The 24,160-nt window shown below is 45.5% G+C and overlaps 1 protein-coding gene across 1 annotated transcript in view; it reads left to right on the forward strand.

The window, feature by feature from the left end:
* Positions 1-24,160, forward strand: part of CFTR (CF transmembrane conductance regulator) — a 1,072,657-nt gene that overhangs the window by 1,001,982 nt on the left and 46,515 nt on the right. Inside the window, exons 23-24 of the mRNA XM_069627944.1 lie at positions 2,298-2,453; positions 11,499-11,588. Of these exons, the coding sequence (XP_069484045.1) occupies positions 2,298-2,453; positions 11,499-11,588 (246 nt within the window). The remainder of the gene's footprint in view (positions 1-2,297; positions 2,454-11,498; positions 11,589-24,160) is intronic.

Consider the following 24,160-nt stretch of genomic DNA (forward strand, 5'->3'; position numbering starts at 1 on the left):
GGTTGGATAGGCTGCCTGTTTTGATGTAGCGGTTGCCGTCTGCACCACCAGACTTTCTGGGGTAGGGTGTTTTGATAAGTAGCTGGGGTCACTACTTGATGGACGATATTTTCTTGTCAAGTTCTTATTCACTGACAGACTTGACTCCAGTGCTTCCCAATTGGCACTTAATCTCTTCTGAAGAGCAATGTGGAAAGGTAAAATGGGATCCTTTTGAGGACCTTTATCAAGGATGTCTGTAAGGTCATCTTGTTTGAAAGGGAGGGCAGGACTGCTCCATCCCAGGTAATCCACTACCCTGGTCATTAACTGCCTGTATGAGGCATCTGCATGTTCATCTGACTCCAGCTTTCCAAAATTTCCAAATTCTAATTCTGGTGAAGTGTCCACTCCACTGGCTGTCTGCAAATTCTCATATAGATCTTTCAGTCGGGACTCCTCTGAAATTAAGCTACCCAGGAAATTATGTGTGCCATACTAGAAATCAAAGGGCACATCAATATCATATGGCTCATTGTGCTCATAAATAGAGGTCAGAATCATTTCTTGGTAAAGGAGTGAAGCTTTTTTCAGTTAATGGCGTCAAACGTTTCGAAAATTTTGATCCCAATGCCCGAGCAGTCATTGATGTCTTTGAGGATGACGTTTTCGACTTCAATGGCACCGAAGGCTTAGATGGCATCGTTGGGCCACTGGTGTCGGTGGGTCTGCTGGCTTAGATGGCGCAGCTGGCATTGATAGCATTGAAGGCGTTGATGATCTTGACCTTTCTTTCGATTTATGACTCAAAGGATCCCTCGATGATTTCTCATCGTTTCAAAGCCTCAACAGCTCTCAGTGTGGATCTGCCCTTTGTTCCGGGCTCGAGGGTGTGCAGGATTTGGCCCAAGCTATTTTCTTACCGGCTTTATAAGGCGGGGTAGGAGCATGGCTTGTCGAGGGTTTTTCGCTCTCGAATATTTTATGCATTTCTTGCGTGAATGCTTCCCATTTGGCAGGAGTAGAGGCCTTTGTGGGACAGGATATAGCACTCTCAGTAGAGGAGTCGGACGAGGACATCGAAGTAGGTGACTTATGGTGCCTCTTCTTTAACTTCCTCAACGACGATGAGCAGTGGTGGGAGCCACTCCCTGACCCGGACCTTTTTGCCTTCTTTGTTCGAGGAGAGTCGCCTCTCACATCGTCAGAAGGTTTCTTCGATGGGGTAGTCAATGGGGATTTCTTAGGGACTCTACCTACTGCTAATTTCCCCTTTCGCTCCTTCAGACCTTTTACGGTCACTGATTGACATTTTGTACAGGTTGAGGTCTTGTGCTCCACACCACGACACCACAAGCATACTCTATGCAGATCAGTCAGCGACATCTTGGCATCGAAGTCTTGACACTTTTTAAACCCGGTCTTCGGTGTAGACGGTGTGGAAGATGAAGACATTATTTCAAGAGGAAATAGTGAAGCGTACCGTAGTTCTCAAAGCATAAGCTTACTAAGAAAAACAGAACTGAAGCCAACGGGAGCTGCGTGTGCTATTTATGTCTTCAATTACATCATCCTCGAGACAGAGGCCCTCGAGGGACATCGAGTCGACTCCATGGACGCACAGGGCCCTATGCTGAATTTTTTTTTTTCAAAGCAGCTGAAGCTGGATATTGAATATCAAAGATGAGGAATATGTGGGAGGATAGAATCCATTTGAAACAGTGCATTTGTGTTAATAGAACTTCTTGAACTATTGTTCCTGTAGGAGAAGGATCTTCTCTGGGTTAAAATGTGAAGTGGTGGGCGTTTCATTCAATCCATACAGACTTTATCAGGAACCGTGTTGGAACTCTGTTTCAACCTTGAATTTCCTTGTTGTTTTGGGCCTGACTTTGACTTAAAACCTGGGGAAGGGGAATTCTCTCAGGTTATGAATATCACATTCAAAGGTGTTACATATATAAGTGTTTGATTTATAAATTACCATATACTTTCTTATCTATGCTGTTGTTTAAGTGTGAGGGCCAGAAATGGTATGTTAGAGTCGTTTTCCTTAGTTTATTTAGGCAGGGAAATCCCTGTTAGAGTAGGGCAACGAAGGTGTTGTATTTACAATCTTAGTTTAATAAAATGGCAATGTTTGAAAAACACTCTAAAATGTGTCAGCATCACATTTCTGACCCCTCACACACGTTGTTAATTTCTTTAATGTGTTTATTTAGGTATATAAGAGCTACTAAGTTCAGTTGTGCAAGGGATCAGTGGGCAATGTTATATTTAGTTGCATTTTAACAATGTATACTTTGTTTACATTTTAGGTCGGTTTGCTTGGAAGAACTGGATCAGGGAAAAGCACCCTATTGTCCGCCCTCCTGAGGCTGCTGGTGACCCACGGTGATATCGAAATTGATGGGATTTCATGGGAGAATATCTCCTTAGAGCAGTGGAGAAAAGCCTTTGGCGTCATACCACAGGTACATTTTCCAGACCACTTTATAATCTTTACATTAAATTGGGAACTTCAAATAGATTATAATTAGGTGCAAAAAGTGTTACACAAAAAATCAATGTGGTTTGAAAAGATTTGTTCTTTTATCTAGCACAGATAACACATATCAATTGATTATAACGTGTACACAATAACACATTTATAAATGGTGTAAGTATTAGTTGTGCAGCTGCCTACTAGCTTGGCTTGTATTACATTGCTGACCACTTATAAATAAAACTATTATAGTTTGGGCAATATCAAAACTGGATAGACTACTGCATTCTTGGTGATTTCACCCCTGCCGACATACTTTAAAGCGTGTAAAATGGTTCCTATTGTGAAAATGTGGTTTTGGATGCATTAGGGATGAAAAATAACCATATGATTCACAAAGTTGTAATTTAGACAACCATAAATCCATGCACTGTGCACTGAAAAGCTATTTCATGAATTCAGTGGCCATAAAGTGTGATGTACACCAATGTGCTATTATTGCCTATTTGTTTCCATTTTTCCTCGTGGCCTGCGGTCATCGATGAGATGCTTGGCTGCTTATAACTCAAGTATTACATTGAGAACATAAATGGATCATTTGACACAGATATATGCAAATAATATGAAGTACATTTAGACAATGTGCCTCATGCTGAGTTTGCCGGTCCGGAAATAAGGGTGCCGCTGAGCTCACAGGCACCTTTGTTTGAGGACCGGCAAACTACGGGTTTGCCTACCAGAGCCGCTGTGCCCAACAGGTCTGACCCCGACAGGCAAAGTGGTCACAGTAGGCAATGCAGTCAAGCAAGCACCGGCACTATTAACAACGGTGGCGGTGCTTCTATGTCCCCACTCCCATAGAGTCCTGTGGGACTCTATGGGAATGGGGATTAACGAAATTACTGGCGCCTGACTTCCCAGCCACCGGACTTGGAATAGCCCGTTGGCACCGGGAAGTCAGGCGCCAGCAATTATTTAAGGGTCCGGCGACAACCCGCCGGTAGCACCGGCAGGGTTACAATCAGACCTGTAATGAGCCCCAATCTCAATTTGAAGAAGCCATGAAGACCATTTTTGCTATGTGATTTAAGGAGGCAGAAGAAGGAGGCTGACACGAAGGTGGCATATTGGTGGGTAAAGACTTTTATTCAGTGAAAAAGAGAAAAGAAAACCTATCTATCCCTATCCCTAGGAGTGGGGTTTCCCTGCCTGAACTGAAAGATCTAAGGTGACGGTCAGGGTGTCTGTCAACTCCAAATGTCCACGGTCCTGTATCAAGAAAACCTTGCTTCTGTCCCTCACACTAGAAACTATAATTAAAGTAGTATTGTTCTGGCTGATCCCAGGAGAATTACTCCCTTCTTCTGGGTTCAAGTTCCTGGTTTGTTCTAACAGATCTATTCAGTTCAAAATAGTCTCGTGTCTCACACGTTGCCAGGGTGAATGGCTCCCTTCCCCTAATAGCAGAGTCCTAAGCACTTTGGTACTGCCTCTTGGTGGGTTAGGAAAATCGCTCTCTTTTCCTTACATCCGGTTTCCGACAGCCTGGTGGAATGACTCCCTTCCCCCTTCACCAGGCCCTTTCGGACCGAGTCTGAATTACCAGAAGACTGACTCCCTTCTCCTGGTATCTTGTCATTTGTTCTTTCAAACAGCCTAGGGGAATCACTTCCTTCCCCAGGCCTTCTTGGGCTTTACAGTCCAGGCACCAGCAGAATGAATACCTTCTCCTGGTATCTTGCTCTCAGTTCACCACAACTAGGCGGAATGACTTTCTAATCCTGGTCTTCTTTCCATCAGGCTTCACACCTACAATGCCCAATTCTGGTTTCACCTCTTCTTTGACTTGGCCCACTTGATTCACTTCCCTGCTAAGTACTGCCACGAGGAAGAGGACTCATATCTCTTTCTGGTATTGGATCCCAGACCCTGGTTCTCTTTCGCCTCTTCTTTGAATTGGCCCACTTGATTCACTACCCTGCCAAGCACTGCTACGAGGAAGAGGACCAGTATTTCTATCTTGCTCTTTTCTGTTGGGGTTCTCAACCCTTTTCTGATGGCTAGTGCCTTGGGCTACCACCAACACGAGGAAGACATTCTGAGATGCAAAAGTCACACTCTCTCACATTGGGGTCTTTGACCCTTCTCTGGTGGTCAGTGGTTTTGGTACTATCACTGACATGAGGAAGATTTCCTCTTATGCAAAGTTCACTCGTACTTTCTTTTTTCAAGTTAAGGGACATGTGCTTGCCCCTCTTTCCCCATGTGCCATTAATATGTCATCAAGACCCTATGGTGCCCCCACTGGTCAGCCTGCTTTCTCCCGTACCTTCTGGGATCTTCACACCAGGCTCTGGTCTCTTCTGAGGTCTGCACTTGCCTTTTTTGGTCATCTGTGGCTTCCAGCGACTTTGGGTTTGCTGTGGCAGCTCTGCAGCCTTTGGCTACCTGCAGTATCAGCGCCTGTTTACAGTCCGCACAGTCCACCTCCTCGTGGAGGCCATGCTACTGCCTCGACAGCTTCTTGCACAGTCTTGTGTCAGACCCGCTAGAGACATGTTTCCTCCTCTGATGGCGTCGCAGTCTCCAGCCCTTTGAATCTCCTGTCCCCAACAGCTTCCGTGAACGCTGTTGCTCCGGGGATGGGTTACCTAGTGTCAAGTCCCTCTTCGGTTTTTGAAGTCAGTACAGGTATGCTTCTTCCTGAAAAGTTAGAACGTTCCTCTGCATTCACAGAAGTGTTCTTCCTGCATCCATGCATCCGTGCATCCTCTTTGTGTCAGTAGCTGCTTCCCAGGAATTCTCCTTCGTCTCAGTACTGGAGACAGTCAATGGTGTAATGTCACAGTAGCAAATGGAAGTGCTAGCCAGTGGAAGTTGGTAAAAAGGTGGTAAAGGGCTTGGGAAGGTTAGGTTGGGGATGTTGTGCCTAATTCTACCCATGTGTTCATCCTTATCGGGGGGCGGGGCATGTCCCTCCCCATGAGAGCCTCCCGCATTATACCACCCCTCAGCGGACCCAAGTAGCTGCTTCAACCCCCCTGGCCTCATGGAAAGGGGCTCCCTCTCGGGGAGAAGTAACGACATTTGATGGATCGTCACATTGAGCACATGGGTACTAAAAATATTTAAACCCTATATAGAGATGTAAGGGTGCAGAAGGAGGAGACCCCACTCACTCACAGGTGGTATGGTGATTGCTATAGACTTTTATTAGTCAATAAAATAAAGAGAAAACCTAACTTTCCCCATCTCTAAGAAGGGTTTGCCCACATCAACTAAAACACTAAGGGTTCTGTCAGAATGTCAGTGTAAATCAATAGTCTACCTCCCATGTCAAATCCTGCTTCTGTCCCTTAACCTTATAACTAAACTAAATGTTGCACCAATGTTCTTTGTCCAGGAGAATGACTCGCTTCTCCTGGACTGGGTATTACAGTTACTATGATTTGCCTTGCAAGTTCTTTACAAGGGGGAATGGCTCCCTTACCCTGGTCTCAGTACTTCACCAATAAAGGACATCCACTCCTATAACACACTAGTTAAGAAAGAATTCTCTTTACTGCACTTTTCCTTCCATCTCTATGGAACCCCTAAATGTTTTGCTTTTATTTTTTAATCTGACCTGTACTTTCTGTAGTGCAGTGACGCCTTGAACTTCACTACACTGGCCTTTGCTCATATGTTATGGCGAAACTGATATGTCCTTTAGGCTGTCAGTACTGGGAAACATTGTTTCCCTTAGTCGTATTTCTGTGTTACTACTTTTGGTTACTTTTTTATCACTTGTGGTAACTCTTTATTATTGTACAATGCAGCTTACACTGCAGTACAATGGGGTGCATTTTTGTTTTGCCCTAGACTAACACTCAGATGATTAATGGTTACTCTATGTGTGCTAAAAGGATAGGCTGGTGGCAGCAGTGACTTGTTCCCACTTTTTGGGGATTTTTGTTTTAGCTTTACCACGTTTACCACATTTGGCTACTAACTCTGGCCAGTGTCCAAATATGGCTGTGCCACCTAGTTTTTCACCTGTCCTTTTGCCATCTTGTTCATTAGCCTTCTTCCTGGTCTGAGAGGCCAGGAAGATCGTTATAAGGACTTCCAGTGCCCGGGAAAGTAGGAGCTTTTGGCGGGCTACTGGAGGGCTGTGTGCGTTTGCTAGCAGGATGTGGGCTGGGTCTGTCTGACCCCAATCCACAAACTGGTTTTGGTGTGTCTGAGTAGTATGCATGAATGTTTCTGCCAGTGGTCCTGATTGCACCACTGCTTGGGTGTGTGTGTTGGCTAGTCCTGGTATTGGCTATTACGTGGCTTTTTGGATAAGAGGACCCCTGCACCCATTCTTCAGAGATCCGGGAGAAACGTGAAGGAGCCAAGTATCCAGTCCAGCTGTGAAACCTGCAAAGAAACCTGAGACCTGACTGAAGGAGGCCTGGCAACCAACTTCTGCTGCTGTCCTGTAGGAGCCCTGTCTTGCTTGTGATCTTTAGCAGTACTGTGAAGGAGCTGTGACCCTTGGAGTGAGGGACCATCCATTTTTTTCGTCTGCTCGGTGCCCTGCCAAAGGAAGCCTTCGGAAGTGCCCTGGAACTGTCCTGTGGCTGACCAGCTTTGTTTTGGGCTACCGTGCTTCTGACGTCGCTGTACCGAGTTGCGGCCTGAAACTTGGGGGATGCTCAGCAGGCCCTGCGAGACTACCTGCTGCGAAATGTCAGCGTCCTAGCATCGAGGGGACCTGAGATAGGAGGAACAGTCCGACCAAAGCTGCTGAGTCCTTTTGCGTCGCCCTGCTGCGGTCACTACTGTCCGAAATAGCTTACCTAACCGGAGTCCAGTCCTGAGAGGAGTGCTGCATCGAGTTTTGCTGCATTCTTCAATGGAGAGTTCTTGCAACAGTGAAAGACACCAACCGGAGATCAGCTCAAACCTGTCACTTCTGTGAATCGAGTACTGCAACTTTCAGCGGGAACACCTTCCTTTGTTCTGCCAAGTCTGGGGAAGAATCGGAGTATGGGGTGTAATTTACAGAGTTTCTAACCTACCGCTATACTCCCATTATAAGTCAATGGGTTTATAATAAACCTTATTTATAACAATATTGGCTTAGCCATTGCTTGCTTGCACAATACATCTGACTGTTGGGGCTACTTTTGGGCATTAGTCTAATTTGATCCCTAACCCTAAGACTTTCACTGGACCCCAGAGACCCTACCTGCATCATATTTTCCTGCCTCCTAACTTCTGCGGAACTCTATCCTTTATTATTGGGCAAAAGGCCCCAGACAACTTTAGGCTGGACAATTTTAGTTAGGGATCATCTCTGTGGACCTTTTTGTGCATAGTACTATTCTAACCCTTCCTTTGCAGGAGTTGCTGATGTGTATTATGCCCTATAACAAAGTGAATGTATACATGTATTTAGTTTGATAGTGTTGTGTGATACGTCTACCTGTTAGTAGTCATTTTTCTATATTGTGTTTTGGCCATAAACCAATAACTGTATTTTTATACATCATGTCTAAGTGTAATCTGTGATTCCCATTGTGTGACCTCATTGTGGACCCTTTACAAGCTCACCACCTCTGAAGAACTTAGCCTAGACACCCTGTTACTGCTACCTAAACTGGTGTGGCTACAGCTTCCCAGTTGTTCCTGTCACAATATAGGTTGGCCTGCTATACAACTGTCCACCAGGCCAGAGTATAGAAAATCAGTCCTAACAACTCTGCATCTGAATGTTCTCTGTTTTCTCACTCCAGGGGGAAGGACTCCCTTCCCCAAGATCAAAATTGTCCTCCAACACAAAAAAACAGAAGTTCTGACACTTCTCTCTGTCAGGCACAACAGTTTGTACCATACATTCTCTTCAGCTTTGGTTACCAGGAGAATGACTCCCTACTCCTGGTATTTGAATTTCACAGTTCAACATAACCAGGGGGAATGACTCCCTTTCCCAGGCCTCTCACTTTGGTTTTACAGTTCAACACCACCAGGGGGGTGACTTCCTTCCCCTGGTACCATTGATCCTTCCTTAAGTATATTTTGCAACAGTCATTGTCAATGATATTCATGGTCTCAGACCCAGGCTTCTTCACATCTTGAGATTGGCCAACTTGGTTCACTATCCTGCCAAGTACTGCCACTAGGAAGATGATTTGTGCTTCCTTTCTGTTTTGGGTGCGGGTCCCAGACCCATGCTTTTCTACTTCTATGCTCTCACAGACATCTCACTCACCTGCTAAGTACTGCCACGAGGAAGATGACTTGTGTACCTTTCTTGATACGTGTCCTTATGGTTGGGGGTCTTGTATGTGCCCTTATTGGGAACCACTTCTCCTTATTGCTCTGCCTACTTCTCTCTGGATTAGGGGTTACATCCTATCCCCTGAATTCTGGATGTTTTGTTCTTGCGTGATTATGTGGGGCGAAGACCCTTTTGTGCCGCTACCAGCTAGCCCGTTCCCTCACTTACCTTCCGAGACTTCACCAGTAGGCTCCGGTATACCTCATGTTTTCGACCATGTATCTACCTTCTTGTCATCCCTATCAGGGCGAATTGTAGGGTATGCAGCATTTTTTGTTGATGTGGCTGCCTGCACTACCAGACCCTCAGGAGAAGGATGCTTACTCAAATACTCTGGATCAGAGTTACAAGGTCTGTATTTTGCCACATTATTTTTATTCACTGCTGGAATAGATTCCGGTCTTTCCCAAGCAGCATTTACTCTCCTTTGCAGGGCAATATGAAAGGGAAGTATGGGATCTGGTTGAGGACCTCCTGACAAAATATCTGTCATATCATTATCCTGGTATACAGGTGAATTCCTACCCCATCCCATAAACTCTGTTACTTTATTCATAAGTTTTCTGTAACCCAAATCAGCATGTTCTGCTGGATCTGGTCTTTCAAATTCGTATTCAGGGGATGTATCCAGTCCACTTGCAGACTGTAAACATTAATACAAGTCCTGCATTTTTAAATGAGGATTGATTAATTCCTCAGGAACATCTCTTATACCATATTTTACTCCTGCTTATGAAACTTCAGGTTCATCTTCTTCTTCATCCTCCATTTTCTGAGGACATTTCTCCATATACAGGTGACATAGTTTGGAAAAAATCATGTCTGTTTTCTGGGTGAAATACTTTCTCAGGAATAGGTTTCAACCCTGTAATTGGTGTCGACGTCGACAGAAACATCGATGGCGTTGAAGTTGTGGCCGTTACCTTCGATGTTATCGAGGTATTCTCGATGTCTCCGGAGGCACTACAATGCTGTTGAAGGAATATTCGAGGCAGTCGACGTTGTCGAAGGAGCATTCGAAACACTCGACGCCGTCGAAGAAGTCTTCGAGGTCGTCGATAAAGCACTCGACGTGACTTTTTTCTGCTGGGTCGTCGACCCTTTATACGCGACAGCCTTCGACAGAGGCTTGAAAGATGTTTTCGTCGAGGTCTTTAAAGACGTATCAACGTCTAAAGCCTTTTTCTTAAGGTCCGTCTTTTTAGGTGTCTGAGAAGAGTCCCTAGAAGACACCCTCGACAATTTCTTGTCAGATTTTTAAGTTTTAGACCTTCCTCTGTTACTTCTTTTGTGAGTAGAGGCATGACCTTCAACAGACATTTTTGGACGGGTCTGGGCCGCGTTCTCAAAATGTTTTATCATCGACTCTCTAAATGCTTTCCACTTTTTAGGGGAGTCATGTTTAGTTGGACAAGTAATAACTTCCTCCGAAGTCGAGGGTGAAGAAGAGGAGGGCGATCGGTGTCGTCTCTTCTTTGCCTTTTTGGACGAAGAAGAAGAGGACTTCCTTGATCTACTCCTCGATCTTGATTTTTTATGGCGTTTTGCCGAAGACTCAGCCGAGTCTTTCTTCCCTCTCGAAGATTCCTCCCCCACCGCCAGTTTACCTCGTCTTTCTTTCAAGGCCTTATGGGTCATAGATTGGCACGAGCCGCAGTCGTCGATCGGATGTTCGTACCCGAGGCACCAGAGGCAGTTACGATGAGGGTCGGTCAACGACATTTTTCTTCCGCATCTTAGACATTTCTTAAACCCCATTTTCGGAGTAGACGGGTTCGAGGAAGACGACATAATTCACTGTGACTGAAGTGCCGTTTTATTTCGATCCGAAGCGAAGCTAACGGAAAAATGAAACTGAGTCCAACGGGCGCGCTCGTGGCAATTATACTACGGATGACGTCGACACTCGACAGATGCCGCCGAGAGACATCGATGCCGCCGCCTCGAGTGGAGCGTCCTCTAGTGGAGAGAAAATATTTCCGAAGCAGGAAAGCTGAAGGTAAGGATATATCTAAGATGAGGAATACGTGGGAGGACAAAATCCATTCGAAAATATGTTTCAGGCTTAATAACATGCATTGCTGTTGTCTGTCTGATCAAAATAGTACATAAGCTTTAAAAAGGAAGAATCTGTAGTATAGATCAGACTACACTGATAAAGGCTTAGCAGTTCGTTCACACAGTCTTGTTATTTCGTATTTTCTATTTCAGGGAAGGTTGGTCCCAACTGCGGATGATAACTTGAGTATTGTGTAACAATTAAATAGTAGGAAAACAGGAGTTTTAAAAGGTTCTTCATAACGTCCTAATTGTGACATTGTGCAATACACCTAGACACAGCTAGTAGGATGTTGTGTTCTGAAAAATGTATAGTGTTTGTTTATTGAGGGGCATGTTTGTTTATGTGCAAACAGATCAGTAAGTTTGTGCAAAGATTGTGAGTTTGAATAGGAAGATGGTGGGTTAGTGGATAGAATGGATGTATGCTTAGAAGTGTGCATTTGTTTGGGATGCATATCCCTTTACTTTATTTTCTGCTTAAGTGAACATTTTGCCAATGCACACAAACACAGTCTTAGAATTGTATACATTATTTACAAACAGACCATTATCTGAGACTGCAAAACTTGAATTCCTGAAAAATGTAATACTGGGAATTCTCTGAAGCGTAATCTAAATGACATAAATGACGTATGGCTCTTTCTTATTATTTTAACCTTACAGAAAGTTTTTATATTTTCTGGGAGCTTCCGGAAGAACTTAGATCCTTATGGAAAATGGAGTGATGAAGAAATATGGAAAGTCACAGAAGAGGTATGTTTTGGAGAATCCCTTTTGAAGTAAAGGTCACCACAAAACCAAGTATATGTAAGCGTTGGCCAGATAGAGCTGCTTCTATGTGTATGGTCTCTTCTAACATGAGTGCTAATAAATATTTTGAAATATTTATTTTCTATTCTTTCTGGAATTGCATTTTTCTTTATCTGAAAAATGCTATATGCCTCAGATTTTATTTTCGGTTTAAATTAAAAGCGTTTTTGTGGTCAGCGAAAAAGCAATTTGTTAGATTCCTACAATTAAAGTCTTGTGTTGAAAGTTCACACCTGATCAACGTTAGACTCTCCTGTAATGTCCTTTTATGGGGCCCACTTCCTGGAGGTATTAGATATAATCAAAAACAGTTTCAATTAAAGGTAGACATATTAATGCTTACATTTAAACTTTTTTAACTGGTATTGACCTCTAAATAAAGGACAACATATCCTTGGCAGTAGTCATGCTCGATCAACAGAAAGCTTTTCATAGGATCCTTATGATTTCCCCATGTATTTTGATATGTTTTCCCTTCTACATACTAACACAAATGCTATGGTTGGGGCAACGCGTTTGTCCTGGAAGCAAGAAATCACAGAGCAGCACGGGTTTGAGTCCCAATCCCCCCTTAGAGATTGGACTCTGGTACTAGCCATATAATAAAATATGAATTAATCCCCTTTCATACACTCATGCACCCTATTATAATTAAAGCCGCTGGATGAAATTTGGCCAACCATCCTATAACCAAATTTCAGGACCCCTCTGGGGTAGGACTGGCTCTGCCTTCCATTCAGGCAGGCTTCCCACCCCAGGTTGAGAAGAGTTCCTATCACCACATGTTAAGGTCAGATTATTGACTTTGGGACTCATTACACGGAAGGCGGTGTGCCATGGTGCTATTAGCGCCATGGCTCATGCCGGTAAAATACCGGCACCGCCTTGGCGGAAAGGGGATTTACCGCCCCATTCCAAGGTTGGTGGGGCGGTAAATTCCCCTTCCGCCATTGCCCTTCCCCATTCCCATTTCTGCCCCATAGGGCTATATGGGAATGCGGAAGGCGCTAATTACGGCACCGCAATTTTACGAGCCGTAATCAGCTACGAGGTCCCTTAGCGGGTTGGTAAGGCGGTAATGGTTAACGGTCACCGTTACCATTAACGGTGGCCGTTAACCATTACCACCTTCCATGTAATGAGGCCCTTTGTCACAACTTTAAAAAAGACAGTGGTGCTGATCCAAGATGACCGCCGGGGTGAGGAGCCGCATCTAAGCCGTGCTCCGCCTGGTCTGCCGAAAATAAAGCACAAATGAAGCGGTAAGCGGCTCGGCTTACACGAATTGCACCCCCCCCCCCAGAAAGCTGGAGATCTCCCCCCCGACCCTCTTGGGGCCAACGCGGCTCGACGAAACGAGCACTACGGACGGAGAGTTGAGTGAGTGAGCGGTCTGCCCCTCCCCCATCGGGCCTGAGAGGAACCCTTCAGGGGGTTGGAAGTAGACAAGCTGCGGGCAGAAGATTGAGGATGCTGGAGTTGACAGCAGTGCTGCGGCCCCCTCCGTGGAGCGGGTTCAGGTGTGACCCGGGATTGGGGTGCCGCCGGCGACCACGGTGCAGGGCCACCCCTCTACAGTAGCAGACAGACGAGCGGCTCGGAGCAAGGCGGGACGTTGGCGCCGAGCTCGCGTGGCAGTGACGGAGGCTCGAGAAGGCGCAGAAGGCCGGAGAGGACGGCGGGTTCGGGGCGTACCGCTCGATAAGTGGAGCGGGGGCCGCCCCCGGGATACCTCGGCTGGAGCAAGAGGTGAGCCCCCGCGAGGGGGGTAGCGGGAACACCCACATATCTGGAGTATGGAACAATACCCCGGGGGGGGGGGGGAGAACAAGAGAGAAATTTTGGAAATCCGGTTAATGTATGAAGAACATCCACCGCATAGCTGCAATATACGTAAACATTTTGGATGGGGGTGACCCTCCCCCAAAGAACATCATACCGCATAACATAGTGGCCCCCCCGCCCACTCCAGACTTATATGAGCAGCGGGGGCACCAAAGGAACCCCCCCTCCCAGAGCATTGAAACCAAGTGCAGCGGACCCGAGACAGCGGCTATGGGGACATAAGAGGAGCACGCTGGGGGGAGCCACCAGTGCCACGTAACGAGAGGGGGCGCCCGGCGCACCCTAGCCACCATAAGCGGGCAGACGCAGGAGGGCTTCGGGAGGGACACGGAATCACAAGCACAACGGCCAGAAACGGCAGGGACCCACACAAGCATTGACGAGGAATCAACAGGTGGCAGGTCAGTCAACAGGGCAGCAGGAGGGAGTTGAAGCCCCATCAACATCCTGGTAAAGGCACTCTACCATGTCAAGAGCTAAAGGGAAGGGTATGCCACCCAACAAATGCCACAATCCACGAGACAGGACGCGGACATATTGCAAATGTGGTCAGCAGAGGGCTCATCGCAATCAAGAGGGAAAACCCAGGGGGATCCTCAGGGGGAGAGCGAGACACTCTCAGCAACAACAACCAGCGACAAGAGCAGACATGCAAACCTGGTTTATGGACTTGCAAGAAAAGATAATGTCTGCAGTACAAGAACAATTCACAACTATGAAGAGCGAAATGAAACAAGTGGTGCAAGACATGAAAATTGATATAGCCAGCTTAGAAGAGAGAACTGACATAGTGGAGAGAACACTTCAGAGTCTTGAGGAAGATACGAAACAGACAAATGAAACACAAGAGCATCTGGTAAGACTCACCCATAACCTGGAAATACAATGTGAAGATTTGGAGAACCGCTCCAGACGCTCCAATATCTATATCAAGAATATGGCGGAATCAGTACTCGATAAAGATTTGAAAGAGGCGTTGAAGAAGGTGTTCAGAGATATCCTGGGAGTGCAAGACGCAGAAGATATTGGAATAGACAGAGTCCACAGAGTAGGACCGAGAAGAACTGGGGCACCGGGAGAAAGACCATGTGATGTCTTGGGACTTCAAGAGGAAGAGTTGGAACGGGAGGAGTCTACACTTAGGAGGGAACGTACAAGGAAACCAGAGGGATGGGAGTCAACCAAGCAAAAGAAGGCAAATGCAGGAAGGGAGTCCAGGAGAAAAGTACCATGAGAAACTCAGAAAATAAATGAACTATGGACGTTAGTGCGGATTTGTTGAAATAAAGACCCAAATGGGGGTGAGGGGGGACGAGTGAGAACGGAGCTGCACGAACAGTATGCAGACGACGGTCCGGTCGAGACCCAGCGGGTTGGATCACGGTAAGGACAGATGGAATAGTGGGGTTTAGGATTCCCCACAAAATACCCCCGAGGGCATGGAGGGTAGGGAGCAAAGGGCGCAACGCCCTAGCATCAGTAGGAACCTCGCCCTGCTCGGGGGAAAGTTTGTTTGGTTTACAATTCACTGTTGGGGTGGGAAGTTAAGGGGAAGGGGGATGGGGGACGGGGGCATGAATGAAAGGTGTCAAGCACAGAGGGGGACTCAAAGCCAATGCATAAACGTATAACAGAATGGGGATGATACGCATCTTAACCTATAACATTAGGGGTATGAATCTGCCAACGAAGAGGGTGAAGCTGGAAAAACAGGTTAAAAGAGGAAAAGCAGATGTTCTGCTACTTCAAGAAACCCGCATCAGAACCAGGGACAAGCAGAAAACACGCATAAAAGGGTTTATAATATGGGCACAAGCAACGACAATGAAAAAAAAGCAGGGGTGCTGATTGCGTTGAAAGAAGGGAAAGACACTAAACTGATGGACACAGTCATAGACAAAGAAGGAAGATATGCCTTCGCCAATGTGGAGATAGAGGGATATCGTGTTACCCTTGCCTCAATATATGTACCCAATCAGGGACAGGATGGTTTCCTCAGAGATGTGTTAGGGAAATTAGAAGACTTTGCGAGGGGGGAGGTGATCATGGGACGGGATTATAACATGGCTTGGAACCCACATTTAGACAGAAGTACGGGGAGCATACACGACCATGTGGCACCATCAAAGCATCTTAAACAACAGATGGACCACATGGCCTTGAATGATGTGTGGAGGGAGCTGAATGGGGAGCCAAGGTGGTATACATACTTTTCGCATGTTCACAATTCCATGTCCAGGATTGATTACTTCTGGATATCGAGGGGTCTCATGGGTAAGATACAAGGGTTAGAAAAGGGAGCAATAGCGCCCTCGGACCATGCACCACTATGGCTAGACTTGACTCTTCCGGGGAAAAAGAATGGGCTCTGGAGGTGGAGGCTTCCACTGGATCTGATCCAGGACCCGATAACCGGGGATGCCATAAGGGAAATGATAGAAGAATACTTCACACAGAATGACACTGGGGAAGTCACTATGAGCACAGTCTGGGATGCGTTTAAAGCAGTTATACGGGGTAAGATGATGGCGCTGAAAATTGCGAAGGAAAAGCAAAGGTATATGTGGGAAAAGGAGTTGGAAAAAACAATCGAAGATATCCAAGAGAAAATGTCGTCACACCTCACTAAGACATTAAAAAAATTGCTGAAACATACACAGGGCCAGCTAGAGATGTTGCACACAAAAGATGCAGAAAGGAACCTACTTTATCTGAAACAGAGATATTATATAAGAGCGAACAAACCAGACAGACTCTTAGCGAGACAACTTCGCGCGAAACAGAAAGAAACAACAATTAAGGCCATGCGTAATGCGGAAGGGGACATACAAACGCGCACAAGGACATGGGGGAATCATTGAGGGAATACTAACAAACTCTCTACTCCACAGAGCGTCCTAACGTAGACACCAAAGACTCCTATCTAAAATCCCTACCGATCCCCCGGATTTCTGAGGAGGATAAACAGACCCTAGAGAACCCAATTAGCGAAGAGGAAGTTAAAAAAGCAATAAATGGACTCCCAGTAAATAAAGCACCAGGTCCAGATGGTTTTACGGCCCCATTTTATAAAAAATATTCAGACCTATTGACCCCAGTCCTGACTAGGCTCCTGAACTCATTTAAAGATAGCAGTAATGTGACCCCCACAATGAATGAAGCGAAAGTATTAGTCTTCCACAAACCAGGTAAAGATCCAACATTCCCCGCATCATATAGACCAATATCCCTGATAAATCTAGATGCGAAAATCTACACGAAGATCAGTATGGACCAATCAGGCTTCATTCCCGGTAGGCAAACCCATGACAACCTTAGGAGGCTTATTCACCTAGTGGAAAAAATTGGCATAACTAACACCCCAGCGATACTGCTATCGATAGACGCCGAGAAAGCTTTTGATCGGGTTGAATGGTCAATGTTATTTAGAGTTCTAGCGTACATGGGTTTTGGGGACCAATATATTGCGAGAATCAGAGCAAACTTTAACTCCCCATCCAGTAGAATAGCCATTAACGGCGAGGTAACTGATAAGGTACTAATATCAAGAGGGACGAAACAAGGCTGCCCTCTTTCCCCATTACTGTACGCTATCTTCCTAGAACCTCTGCTGATAAAAATAAGGGAATCTGAACACATTAGAGGGATAGATATGGCAGGACAGCAACACAAGGTGATATCATACGCGGATGATATGTAGCGATAGAAGATCCCGAATCCACATTATCAGCGGCGGTGGGGGAGTTAGAAGACTTTGGGGCCATCTCGAGTCTGAAGATAAATAGGAAAAAATCAGAAATCTTAATCCTGGCGGGTGACAGAGCAAAGATATATGGGGAAGCTAAATTATTGGATCTTAAGATATTAGAAAAGGGGATAAAATACCTGGGAATAATAGTACCTCAGAAAATTGGGCAAACATATGGGGAAAATTACCCGCGGTTCCTCGCAAGCATCTGTAGAGAAGTAGGCAGATGGAAACCACTACAGATTTCTTGATGGAGTAGGATTCAGTCAGTTAAGATGACTATCCTCCCAAGGGTGCTGCATTATTTTCAGGCTCTCTCGGTGGGCGTCCCCCGTACGTTCTTCAAAACTCTAACGAAACTGGTCTCTTCCTTTATATGGAAAGGGAAAACTCTGAGAGTGGCAAGGGCAGTCCTCACGGCACCAACCAGGGAAGCGGGGATGGTGCTTCCCCACTTTAAGAAATATTATCAGGCGGCGCAGCTTAAGGTGCTGAGAGAGTGGTTGGGGGAGAACCTGGAGCAGATCTGTGCCAAACAGGACAGGGCAGTCACGAGAACCCCACTGGTAGAGCTTCTCTGGAAACAGAGACAACACAGACACGTGATTTAGGGATAAGCAAAATAATGAAGACCACGTTGGAGGCATGGGATTGCCAAACACGGAGAGGTATAATGTCTACAACGCTGGGACCCTTTACGCCCATCTGCAGGAACCCGCAATTCCCACCGGGGATGGAACAAGGAGCATACGATTATTGGGAGGAAGCTGGCATAACAAAAATAGGCGAAATGTTCGTGGACAAAAAAATCAGGTCACTTGAATCATGCATAGCATGCTCAACTCCCTCAAAAGGTGACAAATATGGATACGAGCAGTTGAAACACTGGCTAAACTCCCCGATCATCGCCAAAGCAGCAACTAGGGTTCTTACACCGTTTGAGACATACATCATTTCCAACACAGGGGCAAAAAAATAGGTGTCGACTCTGTATAAATTCATAAACTCACAGGAGGAGGAAATGAAATGGTCATACATGATTAAGTGGGGCAGAACGCTAGGGGAGGAACCAACGAAACGTCAGTGGGAGGATCTATGGAAAATGATCCCTAAAATGACCCACTAGGCACAGACCAGAGAAATGTGGATCAAAATAATGACACAATGGCACTACACCCCTGAAAAACTGCATTCTATGTTCCCGAACATGTCTAATCAATGCTGGAGTGGTTGCAATGAAGTAGGAACATGGAAACATATTTGGTGGGATTGTAAAGGCATCAAGCCCTTCTGGGAGGAAGTCAAGGGTGAGACGGGTAAAATGTTCGCAGATGTGGGGCTGATTGGAGAAGGGGTGTGGCTGTGCGGAATTAGAGATGAGATAACAAGGCTATACAATAAATCTCAATGGAGAAGCTTTATGGGACTTCTCATTGCGGCATGGACAACAACTGCCCAGAACTGGAAGAATAAAAACACCCTGTTGACTTTCACTTGGCTACAGAAGGTATGGGCCCAGGTAACGATGGAGAAAATCACCCACATAATCCAAGGAACGAGGGACGTTTGCAAAGGAATGGGAAGGGACTCTGCATTCTCTCCAGTCAGATTTTATGGAACAATGGTGCCCCCATAACATCAAAGTATCAGACATTCTCAATGCATAAAGGAAATCCTTGAAAGCACAATGCCATGAACCCCCCGGGGTGGGAGGGGGGAGGGCGAAGGGGATGTTATATTGTTTGATGTTGATTTCTATGTAAAACCAATAAATACAAGTATAAAAAAAAGACAGTGGCATTTGTTAGTGTTTTTTTGGTTTGCTTTTATACCATTAATTAAATGACAATTTGACTACTTCATTTCCTGCCCCCACCCTATCTGTCTGACCCCTCCTCCTTTGGCCCTCTCCCATCCTACGCATGCACTTGTGTTTGTGTGTGTGTGTGTGCGCGCGTGTGTGTTTGTAATCACAGAATAGCTTTTTAGCATATTAATCCAAACCTACTGGCTTTGTCAAGGTTGTCTATTTGTAAAGCATGCATATTACATAAACCACATGTGATATATCAATTGTCAGAGATTGTCAGTTTTTCATATGTAGGATGCCATACATAATTGTAAATAGGATATATATAAACCACACCCACTAGGTCATACCATATTCTTGACGTCTATAGAATCAGGGCCACAAGATTAGTTTCCTCAAAGTTTGTACACTTAGTTGATAACTTTATAACGGGTCAACTCCTGGCCACACAGGAGATAATATACTAGCAAATTATATTCATCAAAACCACTCATAACAGAGTGAACCAACTTTCACTCAAACGATGTGAAGACCTCTTCCTTTGTACTTTATTGAGTAAGAAAATCGTTTTTTTAAAAGCATAGATCATAAGTGCAACTCAATAGACAGTTTTCGCATTCCTCTGTTTAAAAAAAAAACATTATCTTAAAGCAAATGAAGAATCAACTAAAATCTCTGTATTACATGCTCCACGAAAAGGTTCTTTTAACCTCAAAACAACAATATTAATAGACAACCATAATTCTTAATTGGTTACAGCTTGGTGTCACACTACAAGTGGTACCACACTAATGAGACCAAAGTTCCCTACGTGTGGTGCTTGTAAGAGACCCCTCACTATGCGTTTCGGGGCTAACTGCCCCTTTCTCAGGTGTGGCGGTTACCAATGAGTAACCTGCAAAAAGTAAAAAAATGGTGTCTGTGAGAAAAAATTCCAATAATGTCAAATATTTTACATTGTTAATCTCTGTGTAGAGAAAGCGTACACTAACCTGACTGGTATCCTTGTCTCACTGTACCCCTTTTATTGTCACTGGATCAGTTGTTTAGACTGAAAACTGGAAGACACACGGTATCTCACCCTCAGTGCATTGTACTTCCATACATCAATGTGTCGATTCTAGAGATGTGAATCTAATCACTTATAATCCACAAGAGAGCCTATCTTGTAAGCAAAGAAATGTGCTCACAAAGTCAAGTTTCTTGATCTGACAACCACCTTGTTAGTGCCTTTCTGGTCTCAATCTGCAATGTAATTTCAGAAAGATGGGATCAGATTGGTGTGTGATCCCTTCCCTGTGCTTTTCACTAACTACACCGAAACATACTCCTGAACTTACCTAAAAAGTATGTGGCGTGATGCGGGAACCAGAACATGGCTGAATGAAAACAGCCCCCGTCCCGCATTGGCTTGTTAATCTACTTCCTACTGGTACATATGACCGCTGTGCGGTCAAGTGATGTTTTTGCGTGCGCGCACATTGACAATAGTTTGAAATCTCACTCAAGGGCTCTGACTAATCATCGGCATAATGTGAAAACTCAACCTCCCTGGAATATACAGATTGTTCTCTAACATCTGCTCTCTGTTGTAACCCAATACTATGGATACTATGCCCTCTGTGTTACCCCCTCCACCTCCTCTCTGGCTCACGTCGCCGCCCTCTGTGTGTACTATGTCGCCTTATGCATCTCCCTTTTTTCTACCCTGCTCCCCACTGCACTTTCCCGATGCTCTGCCACTGTGACTGTGCACATCCACGCGTTGCCAGACAGGAGCATCTCATGCGTGGCCTAAAACCACCTGGCCACACACCCCCTTACACAACCTAGCATCCCAAGCACACAGCCACCACACCTCCTTTCTATAGTTATGCTATCGACGTGCCCGTGTGTGTGTATTTTTTACATCAGGTTGCACTATATCAAAAGAGTTAATTAAATAAAATATGCAGGTTCAGTTTCTTTGTACCTTGTTAACCAAGGGCAATATAAAAAGCCTTGATAAAAAAAGACAAGCTGATACAGCGCCTCGATGCCCTTGGGCTCTTAGTGCGCTTTACAAATCTAAATAAATCAAAATAAATATAGTCACATGACGATGTCACATGATACCGTAGTGCGGGAGCATGATTATTCGTCAATTATCATTACTTTAGTTATAAGTTAGCCATATTAACACTACTCATTCCTGTACACTAATCTATGTCTATTGGAACTCAGCTATTCTTAAAACATCACTGGGATGGTCATTCTCTATACTGTTACGAGTAAATCAATTCTATTCAATTATCATGTAATTACCTACAATTTCATAAAATGGCCCATTTACTTTTTCTGAGGTAACTCGGATAGTGTTGAAACTGCGGTTTCATTAGTGTGGTATACATTCTCAAATATTTACTTTATTTGGCCATAAGTTTCACCTTCAATTATAGTAATATCACAATGACCTACAGTAATGTCAACATATACATGTCATCTCAAATTACAAAATATAGGAGATCGTAGGCCGACTCAATATTTTTTAATTCCAAACACAGATGCACAAATTGTAACACTCCCATTTGTCGGATCTTGAGGGTAATGACAGTCAGCACCCATGTTGTAATACTGTATACTAGAGACAAAAAACATATATAAGAGTGGACTACCACAAGCTAAAACTGTGAAATGCATACGTTTTTTGTCTCCAGTATAATCTTACAATAACAGAAGCTTTGACAGAGTACTCATTACAACATGGGTGCCGTCATGGTCCAAGGCCCTCAGGCCAATCTCCTCCTCTTTGATAGGCGCTTCCATTGCCTCATCAATTTCCTTTTATCTCCTACTGTCCCCTCCTCCCACCCCAGCAGTTTGTTCAGATGGACTCCTCTATATCGCCAATGCTACCCCTCACCTGTGGAGTGAGTGATCTTCAATCTATAGATGAAGCCGCTCTGAGCCCTCCTAGCCACACAAAACATCTGCATCCACCAATGAACCGATGACACACAGCTATACCTCAAGACCGACACCATAAAGGACATCCATAGGCTCAAAACCTGCCTATCGCTGATCCAGTCTTGGATGTTGTTACGAAAGATTTCTCTAAGTGTAATTTTCCCTCCATATTATGGACCCCTCCCCCAAACCTTTTGATTTTGTTTGACTAACCTAACCAGACTTTTTTTCAGTGGAGCCCAGCCTTCAGCTGCACTCCCCTGGGCTTTTGCTAATTTGTTATGGGGAAACTAACACATCCTTCAGCCTGCCAGTACTGGGAAACTATTGGGTTCATTACAAGTTTGCTGTTCCGGGAACTACGGTACCAGTAAGCTTGCCGGTATTGTAGTTCCCGGATAAGCAAACTACGAGTTCTGCTTGCAGGTGCCATTACGGCCGCCAGGTCTGTCCTGGCGGCCATACAGGCACCCGCGAGCAGAGCATGTCGGATGCACCGGCATCATTCTCAATGGTGCTGTGCAATCGACCTCCCCATTCCCATTGAGCCCAGTGGGGCTCAAATGGGAATGGGGAGTAATGCATTCCGGCGCCCGCGAATGGGCAATTACCGGGACGGCTGGGCCGTAATGACCCGGTAATTGCCCATTCGCGGGTGCCGGAAATAATTGCAAGTTTGGCGGCAGCCTGCCGGTTTTACCAGCAAGGCTACCGCCAAACTTGTAATGAGGACCATATGTTTCCCTTAGTCTTTGACACTGTTGCCATTTCTTGGTAACTTTTTCATCTGTGCACCAAGTACCTTACAGAACCGAGCACAGGGGTCTTTTAATTTGATGGCCCGAGACACCCTCTAAGGATGTTTTGTTGGTTATACAAGTGTGCCTAGGACAGACTGGTGGAGGACTAATCTTTTACTTTACTGGTATTTTTGCTTCTTTTTATTAAACCATTCCGCATTTATCGCATTTGGTATCTGATGGTGCCAGTGATGAATATGTCTATGCCACGATGTCTTTTGTTCTGTCCTTTGGTCATCTTGTCCATAGCCTTCACCGGTCGACCTGACCCGGGACTTCCTTATTTGGGCATGCAGCCTCCTGCGAAAACCGCATCTTTCGCGGGATCCTACATGTCATATGTGCTAGTGCCCAGGAAGAGGGTTGGGGCTGTCTGTTCCCAATCCACACTACTGGTGCCAGGATGTCTGGTATGCCTGAATGACTGAGACCACCCTGGCCCATGACTGGCCCATGCCTGGCGTGCATGCAAGAGAACATATCTTCCATTGGTTATCCCAGATTTGAGCACAAAACGAATCTTGGATAAGAGAAGGGGCTCTGCATCCACTCCAGGTGGATCTACTAAAGTTCACTCCGAACTACAGAAGGAGCCAAGTATCCTGAAACGCTGAAGCAGACCTGTGCTACCGCCGGAGACGCACTGGAAGGTTTGGCACCTTGAGTCCGCTGCTGTCCCGTCAGACCCCTGCTTTTGCTATCGAGATTAGAAGGCCTGTAAGGGCGTTTCAACTCTTCGGAGTAGTGGGAACAACTACTCTAGGCACCTCCTGATTTCCTGCAAAAAGAGCCTTCCCAGAAGTGTTCCTGGGCTCTCGAGTAAACTGACCAGCTCTACCCCAGGACATAAGAACGCTGCCGTCCCGAGTTGCGACTCGAGACTTGGGGACTCGTTAGCTTTTGGTCCTGGGCCCCCTCCCGCTGAAGCCCTAGCTCCTCTTGGTCACAAACAGAGAGAGTGGACCATGCTGCAAGCCTTTGTGATTCCTATGTCATGACGTAGTGGTGGCCGTCGCTGTAGGTGCTTTGCCTATCTGATCTGCCCTTCAGTGTCCTGAAGCCTGCTGCATTGGAATTTTCTTCCTCTCTTCTTCGTGAGCTGAGAAAAGGCTACTGTCCCGTCACGGACGATCGTTCTGTACTGCAGCCGCTGAAAGCCGGATCACAGTGAAAGTGCAGAGCTCGAACATACAAGCTATCTCGACTAAGCTGGCAAAGTTTGGTCCAACCTGTGCCAAGGGGCGGTGAGTACTTGCCTCACTTACCGGTGGCCCCTGGCACAACCAATACATTTTTACGCAAGAGAATTGCTTAACAATTCCTCACTTTGGCTGCGCTCCCTAGCTATTCCCAAATATCCAAAGTC

Source organism: Ambystoma mexicanum, chromosome 12 (genome assembly GCF_040938575.1).
Source record: "Ambystoma mexicanum isolate Mex_15411 chromosome 12, UKY_AmexF1_1, whole genome shotgun sequence".
NCBI lineage: Eukaryota > Metazoa > Chordata > Amphibia > Caudata > Ambystomatidae > Ambystoma > Ambystoma mexicanum.